The sequence below is a fragment of the Typopeltis vanoorti genome, chromosome 19 (genome assembly GCF_054136105.1).
Source record: "Typopeltis vanoorti isolate ZY-2024b chromosome 19, IOZ_Tvanoo_1.0, whole genome shotgun sequence".
Classification (NCBI taxonomy): Eukaryota; Metazoa; Arthropoda; class Arachnida; order Uropygi; family Thelyphonidae; genus Typopeltis; species Typopeltis vanoorti.
In genome coordinates, this window is record NC_143567.1 from 38,334,773 (window position 1) to 38,359,357 (window position 24,585).

The window sequence follows — 24,585 nt, forward strand, 5'->3', positions numbered from 1 at the left end:
TTCACCAAGCTTTTCTTCCACAATTCTTCTCAACCGTTTCTCAAGTATACTTGCATAGATCTTGCCAGGAACACTCAGTAGAGAAATACCTCTGTAATTCTCACATTCAGTTTTATTTCCCTTTTTATATATGGGTACTATGAGAGCTCTACTCCAATCATCGGGAATTTGTCCCTCTGTCCAGGCTTTCTGAACTATGCAGTGCAGCCACTGTAATACTCTTATACCACCATACTTCAGCATTTCAGGTCGAATATCATCTACTCCTGCTGCCTTTCCACATTTCAGGCCTTTGATGGCTTTTTCTACTTCAAGTATGGATATGTATTCCTGACTGCATGCCTGGTCAGTGTTTTTTACCACTGTGCTGTCATCACTGCTTGTTTCATTTAGCAGTTTTTCAAAGTAATTACTCCATACTTCAAGGATATCTTTTTCTCCTGTTTTCATGTCACCTTTATCATCTCTAATTCCTTTTACAGCACTCTTTCCTCCATTCTTAAGTTTCTTCAACAACCTCCAGAATATTTTGCCACCTTCTTGATATTTATTTTCCATATTCTTGCCAAAGTCCTCCCATGACTTTTGTTTAGCTAGTTTTACACAGTGTTTAGCATTCTTGCATTTGTCTCTATATTCTCTAAGAGCAAAAGCTGACTTATTTGCCAGGAACTTTTGGTATGCTTTCTTCTTTTCCTTCACTGCCTCTTTAACTTCCTGTGTCCACCAGGGAGTTCTGATTTTTTTATCCTTACAAACAACCTCACCACAGGCCTCTCTGGCAGAATCAATCAATGTTTTCTTCAGAGTTTGCCACTGAATCTCCAAGGTTTGGTTCCTGTTCTCAAACTCTTTCATTTTTTCTTCAATAATCTTTGTGTATTTTAGTCTACAGTTCACATCTGAGAGCTGCTCAACTTTTATTCGCTTTAAAACTTTCTTACATGTTATTCTTTTCAATATGAAATTCAATTTTATCCTGCTCAAGACTAAATAGTGATCACTTCCAATTTCAAATCCTCTGTACACTCTGGTGTCCTGCACCAGGAAGAAAACATCACTATCAACAATAACATAGTCAATGAGACTTTTCTTATTCCTAGCCTCTTCTCTCCATGTGAATTTGTGCACATTTTTATGTTGGAACATGGTGTTAGTAATGACCAGTCCATGTCCTGAGCAGAAATCCAACAGATATTTGCCATTATTATTAGCTTTGCTCTTTTCTCCAAATTTTCCCAAAATATTTTTGTATGTCTGACAATCATTTCCTACTCTGCTATTTAGATCCCCAACAAGGACCAACTTTTCATTTTTCATTGTGTCAGTTGCTTTTTCTAAAGCCTCAAAAAATTCCTCCACTTCTACCTTAGTAGAACCTTCTGTGGGACCATAGGCACAAATAAGTCTCATTGTCCAGTTCCCCATTCTCATATTTGCCCACATTACTCTACTTGAGACTGCCTGCCATTCAAGAAGATTAGCCTAGTATTTTGTGTTGAATACTATGGCTACTCCTTCTTTTCCTTGATTGTCATTGCCTGAATATAACATTTTGTATTTATTGCTCAGAAAGAGCTCACCAGTTTTGGTCTTTTTTGTTTCAGTCACCCCTATTATGTCGATCTGGTACTTATCTAATTCCTCAGCTAGCTCCATTTCTTTGCCATTCAGGCTTCTTACGTTGATAGTACCGATCTTTAACTCTGGTGATGTTGAGTTGGGGTTTGTTTTCAGATTTGTTCCAGTAGCTGACTTTTCGCTGTTCGCCCTGGTTCCCTGGCGAAAACAATGGGGGCCTTGTTTAACCGGGCGACGCCCCAGCCGGCATGAAATTTTGTCATGTTGTACCATCATTCTATATTTTGGTTTAACCAATAAGAATACAATTTGGTCGGCTAAATCCCAAATTGCCAGCCCATCCTCGTCCGTTCAGTATCCAAGTAGATACCCAACAGGGTGCACCACGAGAAGGTGAGGATTGGACATTAGGTCAGAAGCCCTGGTCGGTTCTCCGCATTCCTTTAAAGGCTATGTGGAGGTCTCCTCTCAGTTATACAGCTTTGACCCTTAAGCACCCCATATAAATACCCCATGTAAACACCCCATGTAAATACCATGTGGACAAATTTATGTTGTGAGACAAAGGAGATTAAAAAGACACAAACTCAGCCCTTCAATATGGTGTATGCCTTTTATTAGTGCTTTTGATTAAATTTTCACTGGAATAAGAGCACATTATTTCAAAAACTGTTGGTTTTCTTTTGAGGGCTCTCATCCTCTTTCTGCCTGGTATCTAATGAGAACTAACAATTCAAAACAGCTGTGAAGCAACTGAATTCTTAATCAAAAGCAATAATAAAAGGCAAACATATACCTGCTCAGGAGAGTCCTGTATGTCAGCCTTTTATTAGTGTTTTTAAATATTAAAAATGTTTATTTAAATGTTTCAGTGGCCTGACAGCTGTTTTGACTGTTTGTTCGTCTGGTCCCTAATGAGCACTGAGGACAAGAGAACAATTACCATCTTTTCTGCCTCATCCCTGATGAGAATACAACCTTCAGCTATTTTGATGTCAAGGGTTATATTTTCAGAAGAAGAATTTTGATTATCTTTTCATTCGATAACTTGTCACCAAATTGAAGCTTTGCTCTTCCTTCAGCTAAAGCAACTGTTTTCAGGTGCAAATAGAAATGCCTAAATAACATTGTTTTGTGGCTTACACATATAACATAAATGATATTCAAAAACTCCAGTATATTTCATTCAGCATTACATAGGCAGTGTGGTTATTGTTGAACTTTGTTTTTATTTTTCATTAAAATTTAGAAAAGCGAGTTTCATTCAGTGATAAAACACTTATTTGAAGAAGTGGATGGGCGCTGAGATCAAAGCTGGGTTAGATGCAGTTCATGGGACTCTGCACCAGCATTAAAGACTATTTATTTTTGGATAAATGAGTTTAAACGTGGTCCATCAAAGATGAACTGTGCTCCGGATGCCCAACTGAGGTCACTACGAAGGAAATGATTGACAAAATCCATGGTATCGTTGCTGTAAGTAAGCTGTGTGCTCAATGGGTGCCTGGATTGTTGACTGTCTATCAAAAATGCATGCAAAAAGACATTTTAATGCAGTGTTTGGTGATGTTTAATCGTAATTTGCAGGATTTTTTTGCGTCGATTCGTCACTGTAGACAAAACTTGGATCCATCATTACACACTGAGTCCAAGCAGCAGTCAAAACAGTGGACAATGCCTGGTGAAAAGAGCACTGAAAAAAGCGAAGACCGTTTTGTCAGCTGGGAAGGTGATGGACTCTCTTTTTTGGGATTCCAAAGGAATTATCATGATAGACTCTTTGAAAAGGATAAGACAATAACAGGAGTCTATTATGCGTCATTGTTGGGCCATTTGAAAAAAGAACTGAAGAAAAAATGGCCAAGATTGGTGCACAAAAAAGTGCTCTTTCTTTATCAAGACAATGCACCATCCCACACATCGGCCGTCGCAATGGAAAAATTGTATGAATTGAGGTTGGAATTGGTTCTACATCCACCATATTCACCAGACTTGGCCCAGAGTGACTTCTTCTTGTTCCCAAACTTAAAAATTTGGCTCTGTGGGAAAAAAATTTTCTTAAAACGAGGATGCCATCAATGCTGTCAATGACTATTTTGCACAATTTGACAAATCCTAGTTTTTAGATGGGATGAAAAAAATTGGAAACTCGCTGGACCAAATGTGTAGACCTCAATGGAGACTATGTTGAGAAATAAAGGTGATATTTTCCAAAAAAATATGTTTAACTTATTCTTTTTACTAAACTTTTCAAACAACCCTGTGTGTGTGTGTGTGTGTGTGTGTGTGTGTGTGTGTGTGTGTGTGTGTGTGTGTGTGTGTGTGTGTGTGTGTGTGTGTGTGTGTGTTATTTTCTTCTTCTTGGCTTCGCATGTCAGGCAATTGTTTACCTGTAATGTTTTTTCAAGGGTTTAAAAAGTCTTTGCACATCTCCTGGGTCTTCCTCTTGATCGGTATCACTTTGGTTTATATTATTATTATTCATGACACCTCCAATGAGTCCGAAGCCTCATCGCAGGAGGACACCTACTATACAACTCTCCGTCTCCACTACTAAACAGAACCTCTACTACCAGTCACCTACATCAATGCCATCTACTGCCCACAACCACTACTACCACAGCTAGTATTTTTTTTGTCTGTAAATTGCGTGTGTTCTGAAGGGACAATTTGTCTGTATGTGGGATGAAAAACCCGAGTTTCCAGGAGAAAAAACCCTGCTACCTCCATATGAGATCGGCTAACTGACATTCGATTGAAACGGGCCATATAAAGATTCCTCCTGTCATGACAAGAATGGAACTTAGGCCTTTTCTAATCGAAGGGCGCAGCATACCAGCGTTCTTCCAATTGTGCTGCAGAGGTGCTATATAAAAAAAGGTGACCGTTAATGTTCGGAGGTGGTTAACTGCCTCCCCTTTCTCGGTGTGTGCAGAAGGCAACTCTAATTTGCCAATAATGAAAGTGTTAGCGGCCTCATCTTTTATGTGTTGCCAACATGCTCGCACTTATTAAACTTTGACTCAGCTTCTTATTTAAGACGTTGATACCACGTGGCTGCCATTATTCAAGAGAGATTGTTATCTGATAAACGCACCCATTTCAACGCTCGGATGTTTTTGTCATCGATTTGTTCTCACCGAATCGGGATTAGTAAAAGGCAGAAGCGCAACAGAATCGCCCAGAATATTTTCAGGCAATATTTGGCATCTGCCCTCATTCATTCTTTCTATGTAGTTTTTCCAGTTCTCTCTATAGTTTGTTATTTTAATTATGGATAATTGTTTTCTTATTTCTTCATTTCTTATCTTGTCTATTCTTTTATAGCCTGTGAGCGGTCTTAGGAACTTCATTTCTGCAGCTTCCACTTGTCTTTTGTCTCGTTATCCCCAAGTCCATGTTTCACTGCTGCCATATTTAAGAATTGTTTTGGCTATTATTTTATATAGTTTTATTTGGATTGTTCTAGATATCTGTTTATTGAAGTGTCTATTCAAAGTTCTAATGACTGCTAGGATTTTTTGCAGTCATTTATTTCGTAGATATTTATATTTGTTCACTTGTTCTATTACTTTGTTGTGGATGACTAGTTTGCATCTTTTAATTTTTTTACCTTGAAATGCTGTTGATTTCATTTCATTTATTGAGATTTTCATGTCATACTGTTCTCTTGTTTTGTTCGATACATGTAGATTTTTCTGTAATTGGTCTTCATTTTCAGTAAAAATAACTTGATCGTCAGCATACAAAAGGCTAGTTAATTCTTTATTTCCTATTTTAATTCCTATGATTTTGTTTTTCCTCCACTCTCTTGAAATTTTTTCCATATATATTGAAAAGTATTGCTGATAATCCACTTTCTTGAATGAGACCTAATGGTTTTAATTTTTTCAGTTGTTTCATTATTAATTTTAATATAGCTTTCTTCCATTATATTTGCTATTGCTTTTGTGGTTTGAGGTGAAGCCTTCGATTCATACAATATATTGATTAATTTTGTTCTGTTGATTTGATCGTATGCTTTCTCATAATTCAGGAAGGCCATATATATTGGCAGGTTAAATTCTATTCTTTTTTCTATAATTTGTTTGAGTGTAAATGTGGGATCTGTGCAAGATCTTCCTTTCCTAAAGCTTTTTCTTTCTTATTAAAGATTCTATTTCTGGGATCCAGGTTCTGAGTCCTTTCCTTTTTCTTTGCAGTTTTGTTCCTATGGCTTCATATGCTGCTTGTTTTACTATTTGTTTAATGTTTTGCCATTCATTTTCTATATCTCATTTCTTAATTTATTTTCTTTGTATGATTTGTAAGTCTTCTTTGATATAGTTCTTACTATCTTGCTGTAAATCTTAAATTGCTCATGCTTTTGTTTTTGTGTTCTTGTATTGTTTTTATTTCTCTGGTTTGGGATCTTAATAGTACAGATTAATAAATAATGGTCTGAGTCAATATTGCATCCTCTGTATATTCTGCAATTTCTTACCATCTTCTTTAGCTTTTCACCACTATTATATAGTTGATGCTTTTATATCCTGTGGCTTCCCATATATATTTATGTATATCTTTATGTTTAAAGAAGCTGTTGGTGATTTTCAAACTATTATAGGCCACAAATTCCTTCCATTGTTATTTATGGTGTTTTCTCCTTGATTACCTATTAAATCTTTAAATGTATTTGATCCAATTCTAGCATTGAAATTGCCTACAGTGATTAAATAATCTTGTTTATTTGTGTCCTGAATTATGTTTTGAAAATTTTTATAGAATTCTTCTATAAAAATTTTCAAAACTATAATCTAAAATAATCTAAAACTAAAATCTCCTATAATTGTAATAAATTTATTTAAGTTTAGCCGTTATTATTCTTTCAGAGATTCAGTTATATATGATTCAATTTTGTTTTTCCATTTATTGCTGACCACGATGGCTATACCTGCAGCTGCTCATTTTTTGTTGGGTACTCCACTGTATATTAAACTGTAGTCCTGAAGTTCTGTAGAGCCTTTTGATTTTTTCTTTGTTTCTGAAATTACTGCTATTTCTATTTTCATTTCTGTTAGGGCTTTTTGTATTTCTTCAATCTTGTGATTGAAGAAATTATGTTTACTGTTCCAATCCATATCCAGTTCATAGTCCTTTTTTCCAATTCCATTTCATTATCCATTTGGGCTGTCCAGTTTTTTTATTCCCTTGTAATTTGTGAACATAAGAGTTTGTCAGCTGGGCTGGTTACCAACCATCTGTAGCCTAGTCTGGCGATGGGGCTGCCATCTTAGGGCCTTCAGACATGCCCTCTTTGGTCTGGGACTGCTTATTGGGTATTCACAGCCAACCACCATTTCTGATGGCCATTCCCCTATCTGCCACCTGGGGACCTGCTTGGTCACAGTAGCTCTGCTCCAAGATAAATTATTTTATTTATTTTTTTATTTTACTCCCACCCATGAAAAGTTGTAAATAAGGACATTAGTACCATGTGTGGGCTTTTTTAAAAGTTACTTTCTTTGAATTACTCTAAGTGGAAGATAATGAAATTCATCTTCCACTTTAAACATTCAAACAATTCATGCCCACAGCAGGATTCATATTATCTGCAGCCTGTTGGTTGCAGAATGGATACACTATCTGCTCAGCCAACGATGCTAGCATATTGTTTTAGTTGTTTCTTTAATGAAATTTGCTGTAGCAAGCGAATTTAGTTTCTGCAATATTCTTTTGAAGTTTCAGATAAAATGAAGATTATTGCTTATGAACTTGGTTTAGTTGGAGAATAATTCTTCTATAATAATCATTCTCCAACTGAACAAAAGGTTATAATGAAAGTTTTGTTAATTATGTGTGTGTGTGTGTGTGTGTATATATATATATATATATATATATATATATATATCACTGTTTAATTTTTAATATTTTAATATTAAAAATCTTTCAGGATGATCTGGTGGAAGAGTATAACAAAACTAGCAAGTTTTCAGGGCCTTATATAGATTATCCACGTAGGATTTATCCACTGTTAAATTGGATCTTCTGGTCTGTAGTTATCGGTATTCCTATAATATGTGTGTTATGTTGGGTTTTATTGACTGGAAAATTCATAGTGAAGGCAGTTACAGTAATTGCTATATCTCTAGGTGAGTATATTTCTTTGCATAATTAATCTTGTACTTAATAATTGAAAAATTTTGGGTGAGGGACAAAAGGGATGCTGCAGTTGGTATATACTAATACTAGAAGTATCAGGAACAAGAGGGAGGAGTTTTTGGCATTGATTAGTGAGACTTGGCTAACAGCAGATGATGTAGTTACAGGGATTGAATCTGGAGGATTTAATATTTTCAGGGAAGATAGAGAAGATCATATGGGAGGAGGAGTACTGCTACTGATATGCAGATGAATTGCAACCAAAATGAATAGGAGACAGGCAGGAGGTTGGCTGTTCATTCGAAGCAATCTGGTGTGAGAGTAAGACAAAATATACAGTTGTTTGTTGCTATAGGCCAGGGTAAGAATGTTAGTGCATGGAATATAGTTAAGGATCATCTAGAGAAGCAGTATTAAATTGTATACCTCAGGTAAGGAGGGTTAATCAGGTTGGAGTTAGATGGATGAGTAATATCATATCAGGGAGTTCCACAAATGATCTGGAAGACATGCATTGCCAAATTAGTACGAATACAGGTCGAGTGATTATTATGGGGGACTTCAGCTATGGAGATATAGACTGGAAGGAAGAAAGATCACATGGCAGGAAGGAAATAGAATTTATACACCTGCTGAGAGATAATTACTTAAAGCAGCATGTGATGGAGGGAGGAAGAGGGGTGGGAGAGTATTGGACCTGGTCATAGGATCAAAAGAGCTATCCATAACCAAGGTGATTAAATTGCCTCCAATTGGTGAAAGTGACCATGCGGTCTTGACTTGGGAGATTGTAAAACATGAGGAATATTCTATCAAGAAGGATTATTTGTGGAACTACAGGGCAGGTGATTATGACATGCTTAGGAAGAAGCTTAAATCTCTACCATGGCATAAAACACTGCAGGGTAAGGATGTTAGTAGTGCATGGGATATAGTTAAGGGTCATATAGAGGAAGCAGTATTAAATTGTATATCTTGGATAAGGAGGGTTAATTGGGTAGGAGTTAGATGGATGAGTCATATCATTAAGCACGAGCTGCAGAAGAAGAAAATGCTGTGGAAGGTATATAAAGAGAAAGGTGAGCAAACTCATGAACAGTACAAGGTTCAGGCAAGAAAGGGGACCAACATGGCAAAGAAGACAAAATCAGATTATGAGAAGAGCCTAGCTGAGCAGACCAAAGGAAATCCCAAAGAGTTCTTTCATTATGTGACAAGTAAGAAGAAGAATGACTATGAAAGATCAAGCTTAATGAGTGATGATGGTAATGAGGAGACAGAAGCAGATAAAATAATTGAGTTACTGATCGACTACTTTGCAAGGAGATATCATCCTAGTGAGGTTACTACTCTAACCTATGTGACAGACACTAATATGGGAACAGAGGTGAATGAATTAGAGGTTCTTAGGATATTGCAAAATCTCAGTGTAAATACATCTGTGGGATTAGATAGGATATCAGCTAGGGTTTTGCAAGAATATGCAAAAGAACTGGCAATACTTTTGATTAGTCTCTTTTAATTTAAGTCTCAGCTCTGGTAGAGTTCCATGAGGAGGTTCTGAGACTACAGTAGCAAATTATAGACCAATCAGTACTAGAAAAATTTGTAAAAAAGAGAATTCAAGAATGGGTAGATAAAAAATATGATACTGTATGAGGGTCAGCATGGCTTTGTGAAGGGTTGGTCATGCCTTTGTAATTTACTAACTTTTTATAATAGGGTAACAGCTAAAGGAAATGGCTACACAATGATTTTGCAAAGGCATTTGACAGAATACTACATGGAACTCTGTTATACAAATTAGAACCAACGAGGATGGATATGACACTGGTTAAGTGAATAAGAGGATGGCTGCTGGACAGATATCAAAAAGTGGTATATGGAGGGGTAGAATCAAGGCAAAAACAGTTGACCGGTGGTGTGCCTCAAGGTTCAATGCTGGGAAAATTCTGTTTAATTTGTACATAAATGATATAGGAAATAACTTGAAAGGAAGTATTCAGTTGTTTGCTGATGATGTGAAATTAGGTGGAGTGGTGTCAATTTAATGTCAAGAAATGTAAAATTATGCATTTTGGGATAAATAGATTAGAAGCCGTGTATCACATTGATGGTACTGTACTCCAAGAATTTGATGAAGCTATAGATTTAGAGGGGGTAGTAGACAGAGAGTTAAAGTTTAGAGGACATATTGCTAAGGTTGCTAAATTAGCCCATAAGATTACTTGGCTATTGAAGAACACATTAACAAATATCGATAAGGAAGTTGTCATTCCTCTTTATAAGGCCTTGATATGTCCATATCTGGATTATTGTGCTCAAATCTAGTCCCCTGGGTTTCTTGGGATGAGGAAGCAGTGGAGAGGATTCAGAGGCGAGTAACCAAGATGCTGAGTGGCCTGTGGAATGTTCCCTATGAGAATAGATTGAAGGTGTGTGGATTACAGAAGTTGGTTGAAAGGAGAAAAAAAAAGGGAATATGATAGAAACATTTAAGTTGCTTAACGGGTTTTATAGGATAAATGCAGGAGAAATGTTTCAGCACTTGGCTAATGGGACCAGAACACAGGGTTATCCATGTAAGTTGAATAAAGGTGTGGTTAGTAGGGGTGTGAAGACTAGATTTCTTGCTTTGAGAGTGGTGAATGAGCAGAACAATTGGGAAGAAATGTAACAAATTTCTTCCCAATTGTTCTGTTATTTCTTAGTGCTCAAATGATCAATTTGGAATTTCTCTCTTTTAAAGTAATTCTAATGTATGATTCTATCCTGAAATTTTTGCTTAAAATACAGGCATTGTTCACTTTACTTGGTTCTGATAAACATAAATTTCAGTTGCCACAGTATATTAACTGAGTAATTGCATAAAATACCAACTTTGTTGCTAGCTCTTCAGTCCACAAATCACTAAATAACAGATGCACATCTTGATCAGTGACCAGTCATGTCACTTCTTTCAAAGTCTGTCAATGATTGGTCACTGCACATCTGTCATTCACAGACAGAAAAGTGTGTAGTTATGTTGCCTCCTTGTCTCAGCATTTCTAATGTTTTGCTCCGTGAGTACAACGTAAAATTGGCTTTTTTTAGCTTTACAAAAAATATCAAGATTCCCACATCCACCAAAACCTGCACATCATCCCATGATAAAAACATGCATCTATGATATTCATTGCTTTTGTGGCATTTGTTATGTAGGAAGGTCAGGAGATATCTGAACACATAAAAGATGTCAAAAAAAGAAGACCATAAATCAGGCCTGGCATTCCATATAACACTACTGGCTATCAAATACTTTGGCTGCAAACAAAAATGTCATATATTGATCATAACTGTTTTACAAGAAAATTTAAAGAAGCCTTGCAAATGTTTATTATCCCAACGCAATGCAATAAAAATCAAGTCTTACTTTTACATCAGTATGGTCTGCTTTCATAAAAAAAATTTAACTGCCATGGATCTAAGATATAACACGCTTGATACTGTTACCACAGAACATGATTCCAACAACTAGCAATGTTCCAACATGCATAAAATAACAAATTTACCATTTGTATTTTGGTTTATCAATCGTATGTAACAGTTGTGAAGTTATCAAGACATCTGATATGTGTAATTGATTGTTAATAGGCTTTTGTTCTGTAAAGCTTATGTACCTGTACTCCTGTGTAAGTCTTATGACTTACAAAGCTTGTCAGATTTTAATTGCTTATTTTTATTAAACTCTTTATTTACATCATAATGTGGTCTCAATACTGAAAACTTACCACAAAATATTAGTTTTACTATTTTTTTACCCCCATATACATTTGTAATCAACAGTAAGAGGTTTTAACATTTTGACAAAAGTTTTTAAAGGTCATGGAACAATTTATAAATTTTTCCATTGATTATTAAGATCGCTTTGCACAGTTTCAGCTTGCATGGTAATTTTTATGACCCTGCTTTAATGTGCAAAGCAAGAGCTGCCTGTATATCATCCTGATTTATACCCTCAAAGGGAATACTAATATAATGATTACCACAATATTTTGTGACCAATATTATCAGTATTATCTTTGAAAGTTTAAGTCTATTGGTTGTCATAAAATGCTGATTTTTATATTCTGGATGCTATCCAATAACACCCTGGTGATATCACCCAGTTTCATTAATGATGCAACAATAGCTTTATGGATGCTGATAAACTTTCTGTTGTAATCAGCAGTGCCATCCAATTTCCTTAATGATCATTATGGCAACATTATCAGTTTTTTTTTTTTTTTTGTCCCCAGTTTATGTAGACCATGAATAGAATATTGTTGATATGCTGGACTTGTCCTGTTAAATATTTCAGGTATTTGCAAGACTCAAAAAAATGCACTTGTCTGCTTGTCCATTGCGATTGAGAATATTTAGTTGATGATTCAAAATGTGTGTGTTATTTACATAATGCTGATTCTCTTGTGTGTGTGTGTTTTTATTTTTTATTTATTTATTTTTTTTTTATGTTTACCTTATTTATAACATTTATTGGGGAATGCTTGTCATTAGAAACATGTTTTGTTGATAATCAACAAAACATGATTTTATCGTAATGGAATATGACTAGGGAGAATATAGGATACATACACAATAAATATAGAGTGTTCATTCGTAATGTGAGCCGACAAATTAATCTTACTCTTGAGAGACACTTGTGACATTATTATTATTAGGAATTGTAAACACGTAAACACAAGAATATTTTAATATTTGCTAAATATTTCAGTCTGAAACTAATTTTTAACAAGGTGGAATATCAACAATTGATCATTCAAAAGTAGAACGAGCAGCATGATATTACATTGCTAATCATTAATGCGCGGCATTTTTTCAGAAAATGATCCTCGCTAGTAACTTACTTTGTATTACTGATAGTTTACCTAATTTACCGGTTTTCTTGGTAAAGTTTCCTCCGGTAAATTAGATAAACTATCAGTAATACAAGGTAAGTTATGAGCGAGGATCATTTTTCTGAAAAAATGCCGTGACAATAAGATTATTCCTAACTTCACTAAGATAAAAGAAACCATCTAATCTCCTGGAGCTCATAATATCTACAGGAACACCAGTTTAGCTTTAATCCATAATCAACTCAAAGCAGCTAAACATGATCTTGCTATTAACATTCATCAAATTTCTGATCTCCGTACCTTTATCTTCACAAACTTAGACCCACATCTTTCTGACATAGTTCTTAATGTGGCTAAATGCTCTATACAATGTTCATATAAAAAACAGAATCGACACCTAAACTGCAAATTTGATCTTCTTGTTTCTAGACAAATCAAGCCTTTCCAAGTTCCAGATAATTGGTTTGTCAATGTGTTTGGTCATCCTTTAACGAATAGTGAAACACTCATCCTCTCAAAAGGACATGATTTTGCTATAGTCCTTAAAAAGATTCCGTATCTAGATTTCCTTGTTAACATCGAATGAACCTTAGTCATCTCTCCAGTGAAAAGGCTTATTCTCTCCATCTAGAAGTTTCTTATACCCTACTTTAAACCAAGCTTCCTCCTTCCAACATATCTCCTTCAGAAAAGAAAGCGCTACATTCCTTAAGAAGCAACAGTCACCTTGTTATTACTAAAACAGACAAAAGAAAAGCAACAGTAATTATAGATTCTCCAAACTATAGAAGAAAAATTTCTCTTTTACTTCGAGATCGCTCAACATACCAAGAACTTGATCACGATCTCACCAACAGGCAACTGAAAAAATTAAATTCCCTTCTAGATGAGGTGATAAGTTTAGATGCAGACACGATAGAAAGGTTAAAAACATATTTTGCAAGACCTCCTAGAATTTATGGTCTACCTAAAATCCACAAGACAGCTATTCCTCTTTGTCCTATAGTGGACTGTATTGATTCACCTACTTATCACATAGCCAAATATTTAGCGAAATTATTGAAATCACATATAGGCAAATCACGCTCTTTTTTGAAAAACTCTTCGGATTTCATCATCATCAAATTCCTGCCATGTACCCTCAAGGGGTGTACAGGATATGACAGTACTACATGAAAAAATTACATCATTACTAACTTCCTATCTACAATTTTCCTCCAAATCAGTCTGTTACTTGTCAAGACTCCAACATTATCAGATCTTATATTTCTATCGTCTAAGGCACTTTGTACCGTATCAGTCCACCTATATCTTGGTCTTCCTCTGGGTCGTTTTCCTGCCAACCTGGCAGAGAACACTTGTTTTGCTAATCTTTCCTCTCCCATTCTATTTAAGTGACCATACCATCTGAGATTAGCTCTGCTAACGCATTCCTGGATGCTCACAATGTCAAGTTCTTTCCTAATATCCTCATTTTTAATATGATATTGCCATTGATGCCATCTGTTCACGCCTCTAATCTTTCTCAGGACTCTCATATCTGCGGTTTCTAGTCTTTGGTCAAGTGTTTTACTTCTGACCCAGCTCTCAGATCCATAAGTTAAAATTGGTTTGAACACAGTCTTGTATACAGCTAATTTAGTGTTCCGACTAATTTCTTTCTTATTCCATATGAATTTATTCAATTGACTTCCCACGATACCAGCTTTGCTGATTCTGTTGTCTATTTCTATATTTAGTTTACCATCTTCAGTAAAAATTGTGCCTAAGTAGCTGAAATGTTTTACATGTTCCACAGGTTCTCCATTCACAACACAGTTGACATTTTCAATGATTCTGCCTATTTTCATTGTCTTTGTCTTTTTATTGCTGACCTTCATACCATATCTATTACAACAGCTATTCAATTTAGTCAGAGAATCTTGCAGACTTGTAGCGGATTTATTTAGAAGTATAACATCATCCGCATAAAGCAAAGAGCTGACATTAACATCTCCAATTTTGATATCAGGTTTAATACCACATTCCTTCATAATGTGATCCATATAGATAATGAATAACAGAGGGGATAACGTACATCCTTGTCTCACACCAGATTTAACATTAAACCATCTTCCTGTACTTCCTTCAATTCTAACTGCTGACTCACAACTCAAATAAAGACTAAGTATTGCTTGATATAATGCCCCATTGACACCATATAACTGCAGCGTATTGAATAGCTTCTCTCTTGGCACCTTGTCATATGCCTTTTCCAAATCGACAAAACTTAAATACAGATCTTTGTTATATTCCCATGCTTTCTCGACTATTTGTCGTAAAGTGAAGATCTGATCCTGACAGCCTCTATTTGGCCTGAATCCAGCTTGTTCTTCACCAAGCTTTTCTTCCACAATTCTTCTCAACCGTTTCTCAAGTATACTTGCATAGATCTTGCCAGGAACACTCAGTAGGGAAATACCTCTGTAATTCTCACATTCAGTTTTATTTCCCTTTTTATATATGGGTACTATGAGAGCTCTACTCCAATCATCAGGAATTCGTCCTTCTGTCCAGGCTTTCTGAACTATGCTGTGCAGCCACTGTAAGACTCTTATACCACCATACTTCAGCATTTCTGGTCGAATATCATCTACTCCTGCTGCCTTTCCACATTTCAAGCCTTTGATGGCTTTTTCTACTTCAAGTATGGATATGTATTCCTGACTGCATGCCTGGTCAGTGTTTTTTATCACTGTGCTGTCATCACTGCTTGTTTCATTTAGCAGTTTTTCAAAGTAATTACTCCATACTTCAAGGATATCTTTTTCTCCTGTTTTCATTTCACCTTTATCATCTCTAATTCCTTTTACAGCACTCTTTCCTCCATTCCTAAGCTTCTTCAACAACCTCCAGAATATTTTGCCACCTTCTTGATATTTATTTTCTATATTCTTGCCAAAGTCCTCCCATGACTTTTGTTTAGCTAGTTTTACACACTGTTTAGCTTTCTTACATTTGTCTCTGTATTCTGTAAGAGTAAAAGCTGACTTATTTGCCAGGAACTTTTGATATGCTTTCTTCTTTTCCTTCACTGCCTCTTTAACTTCCTGTGTCCACCAGGGAGTTCTGATTTTTTTATCTTTGCACACAACCTCACCACATGCCTCTCTGGCAGAATCAATCAATGTTTCCTTCAGAGTTTGCCACTGAATCTCCAAGGTTTGATTCCTGTTCTCAAACTCTTTCATTTTCTTTTCAATAATATTTCTGTATTTTAGTCTACAGTTTACATCTGAGAGCTGCTCAACTTTTATTCGCTTTAAAACTTTCTTACATGTTATTCTTTTCAATATGAAATTCAATTTTATCCTGCTCAAGACTAAATAGTGATCACTTCCAATTTCAAATCCTCTGTACACTCTGGTGTCCTGCACCAGGGAGAAAACATCACTATCAACAATAACATAGTCAATGAGACTTTTCTTATTCCTAGCCTCTTCTCTCCATGTGAATTTGTGCACATTTTTATGTTGGAACATGGTGTTAGTAATAACCAGTCCATGTCCTGAGCAGAAATCCAACAGGTATTTGCCATTATTATTAGCTTTGCTCTTTTCTCCAAATTTTCCCAAAATATTTTTGTATGTCTCACAATCATTTCCTACTCTACTATTTAGATCCCCAACAAGGACCAACTTTTCCTTTTTCATTGTGTCAGTTGCTTTTTCTAAAGCCTCAAAAAATTCCTCCACTTCTACCTTAGTAGAACCTTCTGTGGGACCATAGGCACAAATAAGTCTCATTGTCCAGTTCCCCATTCTCATATTTGCCCACATTACTCTACTTGAGACTGACTGCCATTCAAGAAGATTAGCCTCGTATTTTGTGTTGAATACTATGGCTACTCCTTCTTTTCCTTGATTGTCATTGCCTGAATATAACATTTTGTATTTATTGCTCAGAAAGATCTCACCAGTTTTGGTCTTTTTTGTTTCAGTCACCCCTATTATGTCGATCTGGTACTTATCTAATTCCTCAGCTAGCTCCATTTCTTTGCCATTCAGGCTTCTTACGTTGATAGTACCGATCTTTAACTCTGGTGATGTTGAGTTGGGGTTTGTTTTCAGATTTGTTCCAGTAGCTGACTTTTCGCTGTTCGCCCTGGTTCCCTGGCGAAAACAACGGGGGCCTTGTTTAACCGGGCGACGCCCCAGCCGGCATGAAATTTTGTCATGTTGTACCATCATTTTTTTTATTTTGGTTTAACCAATAAGAATACAATTTGGTCGGCTAAATCCCAAATTGCCAGCCCATCCTCGTTCGTTCAGTATCAAAGTAGATACCCAACAGGGTGCACCACGAGAAGGTGAGGATTGGACATTAGGTCAGAAGCCCTGGTCGGTTCTCCGCATTCCTTTAAAGGCTATGTGGAGGTCTCCTCTCAGTTATACAGCTTTGACCCTTAAGCACCCCTCTTCGGATTTCCTAAATAAATTAAAAAATATCTCTTCGGATTTCCTAAATAAATTAAAAAATATCTCATTACAACCTACTGATCTTATGGTGAGCTTCGATGTAGAATCTCTATATACTAATGTACCTCTCAAAGAGACTTTACAATTACTTGCTGACATCTTCTCACAAGATATTATATAAAATTATGTGATTTTGTGATGCACTCTGGATATTTCTTGTGTCAAAACAAATTCTTCAACCAAGTAGAAGGAACGGCCATGGGAAGTCCACTTTCACCTGCTCTAGCCAACTTTTATTTGGAACATCTAGATAACGTCCTGTTTTCATCTATATTCCCTCAACCATCCTTTTGGGTGAGATATATAGGTGACATCTTTTCATTGTGGCCTCATAACAGAGAATCCTTATCTTCCTTTTTAGCCAGAATCAGTTCCTTACATCCTCGTATTAAGTTTACCATGGAGATTGAAAAAGACAACAAGTTATCCTTTTTAGACATCCTCCTCATCCGTTCACCTTCAGGTATTCTAACAACAACAGTTTACAGAAAACCCACTTTCACTGGACGTTATATTCTCAAACAATTTGCTCGTCATCCTTATCAAAAACAGGAATCATCATCATCAAATTCCTGCCATGTACCCTCAAGGGGTGTACAGGATATGATAGTACTACTTGAAAAAAATTACATCATTACTAACTTCCTATCTACAATTTTCCTCCAAAATAGGAATCATAAAATCTTTAATCCGACAAGCTAGAACTAATTGTTTAACTCCTCATGAATTACAGAAAGAACTTTCAACTATCAAACATCACTTGAAATTAAATGGCTTCTCTGAGAAAAGTACACAACATCTGTTTCATTCCTACAATCCAATCCAGAACAACAAAGAATCAATACTTCGAGTACCAATTCCATATATCTCTGGGATTTCAGAACCAATTTCAAGAATTCTGAAGAAATATGATTTAACAGCCACTTATTAACAAAATATCTACTATTTCCCCTCTTTTAATGATATGTCTCTGCCTGGTGTGTATCAAGTTCCTTGTAACTGCAGTCTGTCGTACTTTGGACAAACAGGACGCTCTATAGAAAAAAGAATTCAAGAACATCAATCATACATTCAGCACAACAAATCCCATAAGTTTGGATTGGCTCAGCACGCGATAAAGACAAGCCACAACATCCTTTGGTCCAAGACACTCCTTCTACACAGATTTCGCAATAAATTTGAACGCCTATTTAAAGAAAATGCTGAGGCCTTACTTCAACGCCCTAACTTGAATCGAAATGACTGTATTTCCTTATCAAAAATATGGGAAAGTTTAATCAGGATAACATTCATTTTTTTTTTAATTGATACTTTTAATTCCTACATTAGTCTAATGTTATTTATAAATTAGGATTATTATATGAAATTGTGAATTAATACCTATAATCTAATTATCACTGATATAAAAAAAAAATTTTTTCCTCTCTTTAATGCTTAGCAATGATCATTTTGAATTGATCATTCAAAAGTAGAACAGCACACGGTTTGTTCTACTTTTGAATGATCAATTGTTGGTATTCCACCTTGTTAAAAACTGTTCCTATGTAGCCACTGAAGATAGTCTGTTAGTTTCAGACTGAAATATTTGGCAAATATGAAAATATTCTTGTGTTTATGTGTCTATAATTCCTAACAAATTAATCACAACATGGCAACCTGAAATAGACACAGAGCAGACAGTGGTAATTCAGCTTATTTCTTAACCAATAATGGATATTAAGTTTTGGAAAGTTGAGAAATATTTATTTTCCCAAAATATTTCATTATATTGACCTAAAAGATGTTATTTTTTGATTGTTTTCTCATTTGCCACCATGTCATATATCACTGGACCTGTCCATGTGACAGTGTTTCAAAGCCAGTCAGAATTAAGAAACACACTTATGTACTTATATGGAGTTTTAATCTATTAAGAGTTTTTTTTTTTCAACATTTGCTTATAATGGCAGAGAAGTTGTTTGCGTTTTTTCCATAAAAGCGATTCAAGATATGTGTTCAGAGCAAAACTGTAGCAAAAAATGGTATTATTAATAAAATAATGACATCACTTTATGTAAAATACTTAGTTTTCCTGCCGTATCTGTCTGTAAATGTTAAAAATTATTGAACTTTAAACCACTCAACTAGCCTTGTTGACTAACTGGATAATGAATCTGTTCAACTGTCTGTGGGTTCACATCCCACTGTGGCATCAGTGTTTGTGAAAGTTGTAAATACCACTCTGCTTGTTAGCCTGAAATGGCTTAAGGTACCATGTGGTCTCTTGAGCAGAGTTCCCAGATTATCTAACCTTTAATATATTATATTAGTATACTATAGTTGTATAATGTTTCATGGATGGGGTTCACATTTAAAAAAAAAAAAAAAAAAAGATAAAAATCACATGTTCTTTGTGTTTTGCTTTAGCAATGAAGCTAATGTCTTCCATGATTGGTGTTACTAAAGCAACTAGTGGATCATCATATGGAAGAAGTTCTCCTCGTGTCCCATCATCTCCTGTTAAAAATGGTATGATGTCATCACATGCAGATAATGTGCAGCAAATTTCTAATACTTCACAAAAACTTTTTTTACAGCAGAAATATAAGCACACATTAAATGATAATAAAGAGGATATACATACAAAAGATGTTAAGTCTAATGGAGATCATAGTGATATACCATCTCTTAATGGAGAAGTTAGTTTATAGCATTTTTCTACTAACAGATTTGTAGTTTGTGGAGAATTAAGTTTTAAAATGAATAAACTTATTGTATGTGATACAAAATATGTGATCAAAATGTTATCATCTTGTGTAATACCACTGAAATATTTCATTTCTCCTTTAAAGATATTCTAAAAGTTACTGCATTCATGTTATATATTTGTGTAATGAATATCTTTAATATTTGAATGCAACAGTACATTTTTGTATAAATAAGCTTGAGAAAGCAGTTTGTCATTATGTTAGTATTTTATGCATAAGCATTCATATAACAAGGGACCATCAGGCTCTTCCATTCCTCTTTTATTGGAAAATTGTGCAATAAGAGAAGTATTTTGTGAGACATCTTCTTAGATGAACTAAAATTCAAATATTGGACAGTTTAAAAGTTATTTTCTAGAAACTTTGCAAAAAAAAAAAAAAAATAGAATTTTCTCTAAAAAAAATTTAGTAAAAAAATTTTCAACAGCTTCATGAAACCAGGATAAATTTCAAGAACACATTCATATTGAAATGTTTTGAATGGTATTTAAAAGCATAATTTCTCTTTTCTAAGTTCTCTGCAGTAAAATGCCTTCAGAAATATTCCAAACTTGTTCTTTATAAAGCTATATCCTTCACACATAGCAGATCAAGGGCATCAACTTTGTAATAATCCTTAGTATCTAAACACAGAAAATACCAAAAAAAATTTGTCGAAAGGTTACTGTATTTGACATTTTCTCAGGTTGTATATTTTCTTGTGATTATGCTTAAATCTTTCAAATGACAATAACTTATTAAAAATATCCATCATTTCATGAAACATACTTGTTTAAATTCAGAGAGAGAATATTCAAATATCTTGGTAGTAGAATAGTATTTTTAAATTTTCCAACCAAAATCTTTTTTCTTTAGTTGCTTCTTTGTAAACTTCAATATATTTTCAGACTGAATAGACCATCCAGTGGAATTAATTTTTATACACTTAATTATATTGCATTCATCTCTTGCAATTATAAGCAGTCTTCATTATGCTATCATGATTAATGTAGCAGTGTTCTGTAGAACTTCTTTTAATATCTAGTTTTCCAGGGTTTTTTTTTTAATTCTTGATGGAGTTTGAAAGCACTGATTTAGCTTGTGACCTCTTTCATCAACAACTGCTCCAAAATGCTCTTGCAAAGAAGCTTAATCTGTTCTGTGAATTAATGAATGTACTTTCATATATTCTTTAGATTGATGCATTTCAGAGGTGAAGATAGTTTTTGTGTAATGAATGTAAAGAAATATCCTTTCTTTATATCATGACTCCAATATGCCTTTTGTTTTTTCACAGATGCTTGTTTCATCTGTTCTTTTGAATTAGATGTACACATTTCAGCAGTGAAGTGAGTGTTGGTGTAATGATTGTATTATTTCTTTATTACATCACAATTTTTAATCTAAACTTTCAATATTCTGATAATTCTTGCTATACATTAAGTACTGTTCAGATATTTTGCTAGCATTGAAATATTTTTGTTATATCTTTTGTCAGAATTATATATATCATAAGTTTATTTGACACATTCCATTGTTAAACTGCATTGTACTTAAACATGCGAAGCTATTGAACCAAAGAAAGTTAAGGCATGCAAAATATATTTCAATCATTCATTTAAGAACTTAATATTACAGTGAATCATTATAATGCTATCTTATTCAAAGCCAGATGCATAAAGATGATTATGAAACCAAAAAAAAAAAAATAAATAAATAAAAAGCTCATTTTATGAGTTATCTATATGCAAGCAAAGCTAAGGAATAATAACAGTAAAATGCTCATGCATACTAAAAATACTTGTTTTAATACTACTAGTGGTTGAAGAGCTTAAAGTTAGTAAAGTAAAATATGTTTTAAAGCTAAAATAAGGATTTTAGAAGCAATGATTGAATTCAGAAACTAAAGTACAACTGAAAAATTAAGCTGAGCATACCTAAATTTACATAGGTAGTTGAATTTCTAAATTATCTAAGCTGCCTATATTCTAAATGTTTTTCTGATTACTATAAAATAGGAAGCATGAAGATATTATAATATTGTTATGTCATTTCTTAAGATCCTAAAAGTTGTTGACAATTGCTAACAGTTCGTTGTTGCAATTAATCTCATAGTTACATTAAATAAATATCATCAATTGTTTATTAATGTTAATGGAAGAGTATTAAAATGGCTTCACTGAAGTAATTTTAATGCTGCAGATGAACTAGTGTTTATTTGTGAATTCATTATAAATAAGAATTTTCTAATTATTTTGTGCTCTTATGCAGTTGAGAAATATTTTCTATCATTGTCTGAAAAGGACATTACATTCTTAGAGAAACTTCTTAGAAATTTTAACCAATCATCCTTCATTGTATTGACATGGCATTTTCATGTCTATACACTCATTTAGCATTAGTACTAATTGATGGATGTTGCTAATAAATGTAATTCTTTTATTGCGTGAATTGTATTTCAGAAGGATCACTTTCTAAAATATATAATAGCATACTAGCTGAACAGAAGTTTAATGAATGGTATATAAAGATTTTTTTTAATGTAAAATTTTAGAAAACTTTACATGATTATAAGCTGTTCAAGTGCCTTATCTACTCAGTGATATCAAGATTATTATTTATAGTAGTCATGGCTGGAAAATATTTTTTGCAATTAAGGGTTTCACATCACTTAATAATACTAAATTGAAAATATACCTTTACATCAATTTGATATTTATACTGAATAATCTTTTAATATATGGCTTCTGAACTTCTGAAATTAATATATTAATGAAACAGTGTGTACCACTTGCAAAGATAGTCATTTGCACAATTTTTTTATATTTAAAAGAAGTTTATGAAATTAGCAGTTTTATACAATTTGTATAATAGTAAATAGTATTGTATACATTGTCTTTTTCATTAGTTTTGCTAATCATCTTGCAGATTGTAATAATGCAAATTACAGATGTTTCTCTTGCCATTCTTTTCTTATCAGAACACAGTTTGAGTCATTGGTAATGTATTTTTGAGAAAGGACCAAATGTTTGTATAGTGCATTCTGTATGACTTTATTTAAAAACATCTTTCTATTGGTTAGTAACTGTTTGAAGATGGATATTATAGATCTTTATATAAATATATATATATTTCTTGATAAAGTTTACCAATTTCTGATATATTTGTGAACATATTTTATTGTAAATTTTAAATGTTTTTAAAATAATTCTTAAAGCATACAGTTCTACCATCATAATCCATTTTTGATTACTGTAGTATTTGGCTAATTGTAAATCACACAGTTATTTCATATTCATAAATCTCAGCCTAAATACAATGGCATGTGACATTTTATAATGACAGGTCAATAGCCATATGAAAAAATGTTTTTGTGAAATGTACTAGTCATAAAATTCAAATTAAAAAAAAAAAATATATATATATATGTATATACACACACACACACACACACACACACACACACACACACACACACTCCAAGTAAGAATAGTGCATAGTTTCTTTTTGTTTCCTTTCATCATACCATTCCCCAATGCATATTCATTTTTCATAGTTTTTTAATGTTAGAATGTACTTTATTGTTAAATGTGTTTAGCTTCAAATAACAATGTATAATATTTTAGAAGTTTTGAAATGGATTGCATTAAATGTGCACGTATTAGGAATAAATGAAAAGAGAATCTTTCAATAAATATTGCAAATGCTGGAAGTGAAACTTAGAAAATCAAACCTTTTTTTTTTTTTTTTTTTTTTAAGTATCCTCTTATAAGACATATTAGTACAAGAAAAGTGTGCATGTCAGAAATGTGTAGTTTCTGATTTTGTTGCACAGCCATTTTTGAATTTCATAAATGTGCTTGCAGAAAAAGGAGAAGGAGACGTATATATGCTGACTTTGGATTTGTATTTTGCATAATCAACTTCAGACTAGATGCATCTCAGTATCCATGAAATTGTTTTACAATTTTTTCATTTCCTAAAAAAAAAAAAAAAAAAAGTAAATAAAAATGATTTCTTTTCATCTTACCCATCACTGAAAATTCTATAAAAAATTTTCTCTAGTCTTCTATAATTTGAACCTGTAAAATAAAGGTAATTCAATAAAATAAAGGTGTTAAGTAAACACTTGCTGTCTTACTAGAGCATTTCTATATGCTAGCTGCTTTTCCATAAGAATAAATAAATTTTTATATGTTGTCACCTTATAACAAATAGCATCTTCATGCAAAGCATGCAATGTTTGAGAGAAAACTAAATCAGCTATGATTCAATAAAAGATTTTCATGTGTGTTTTTTCTTTTTTAAGTCTTGCTGATGCAAAGTCTAGACTACATAAATGACTATTAAATTGGAGGAATATTTTTTTAGATTTTGGATTAGGGGTCATAGAATTTTTGTGCTGGTTTGGCATTCTGCTTCTGTAATACAAATATAGTCTGATTTGCCTTAGCAGTCATTTGGACAAGTTGGTACTTATGGATTGTTCAGATTAGTGTTTATATACCTTCCATTCTAAAGTGTCATGAAATAAAATCAAGAGTAGGTTGAGATGAAAAATTAGAATCAGTATGTATGCAACACTTCCTTATATTAATATATTTACAGTAAGATCAGTAATCTGCATGGTAGAGGTAGTTTAATAAAGAAAAATTTATACGAAACTCATGTCTTTATAGTAACAGCAAGTTTTTAAAGCTAATTAAGTGAATATCCTATATTGTATGTCTAAATATGGGTTGT

The 24,585-nt window shown here is 33.8% G+C and overlaps 1 protein-coding gene across 4 annotated transcripts in view; it reads left to right on the plus strand.

The window, feature by feature from the left end:
• The window catches only part of LOC150096005 (1-acyl-sn-glycerol-3-phosphate acyltransferase gamma-like), a 172,751-nt gene extending 148,783 nt beyond the window's left edge, over positions 1-23,968 (plus strand). For all 4 annotated transcript variants that reach the window (XM_090409114.1, XM_090409113.1, XM_090409112.1 and 1 more), the window contains exons 7-8: positions 7,514-7,712; positions 19,523-23,968. In XM_090409114.1, the coding sequence (XP_090265240.1) occupies positions 7,514-7,712; positions 19,523-19,806 (483 nt within the window). In that variant the 3' untranslated portion in view covers positions 19,807-23,968. The remainder of the gene's footprint in view (positions 1-7,513; positions 7,713-19,522) is intronic.
• The last annotated feature ends 617 nt before the right edge of the window (positions 23,969-24,585 follow it).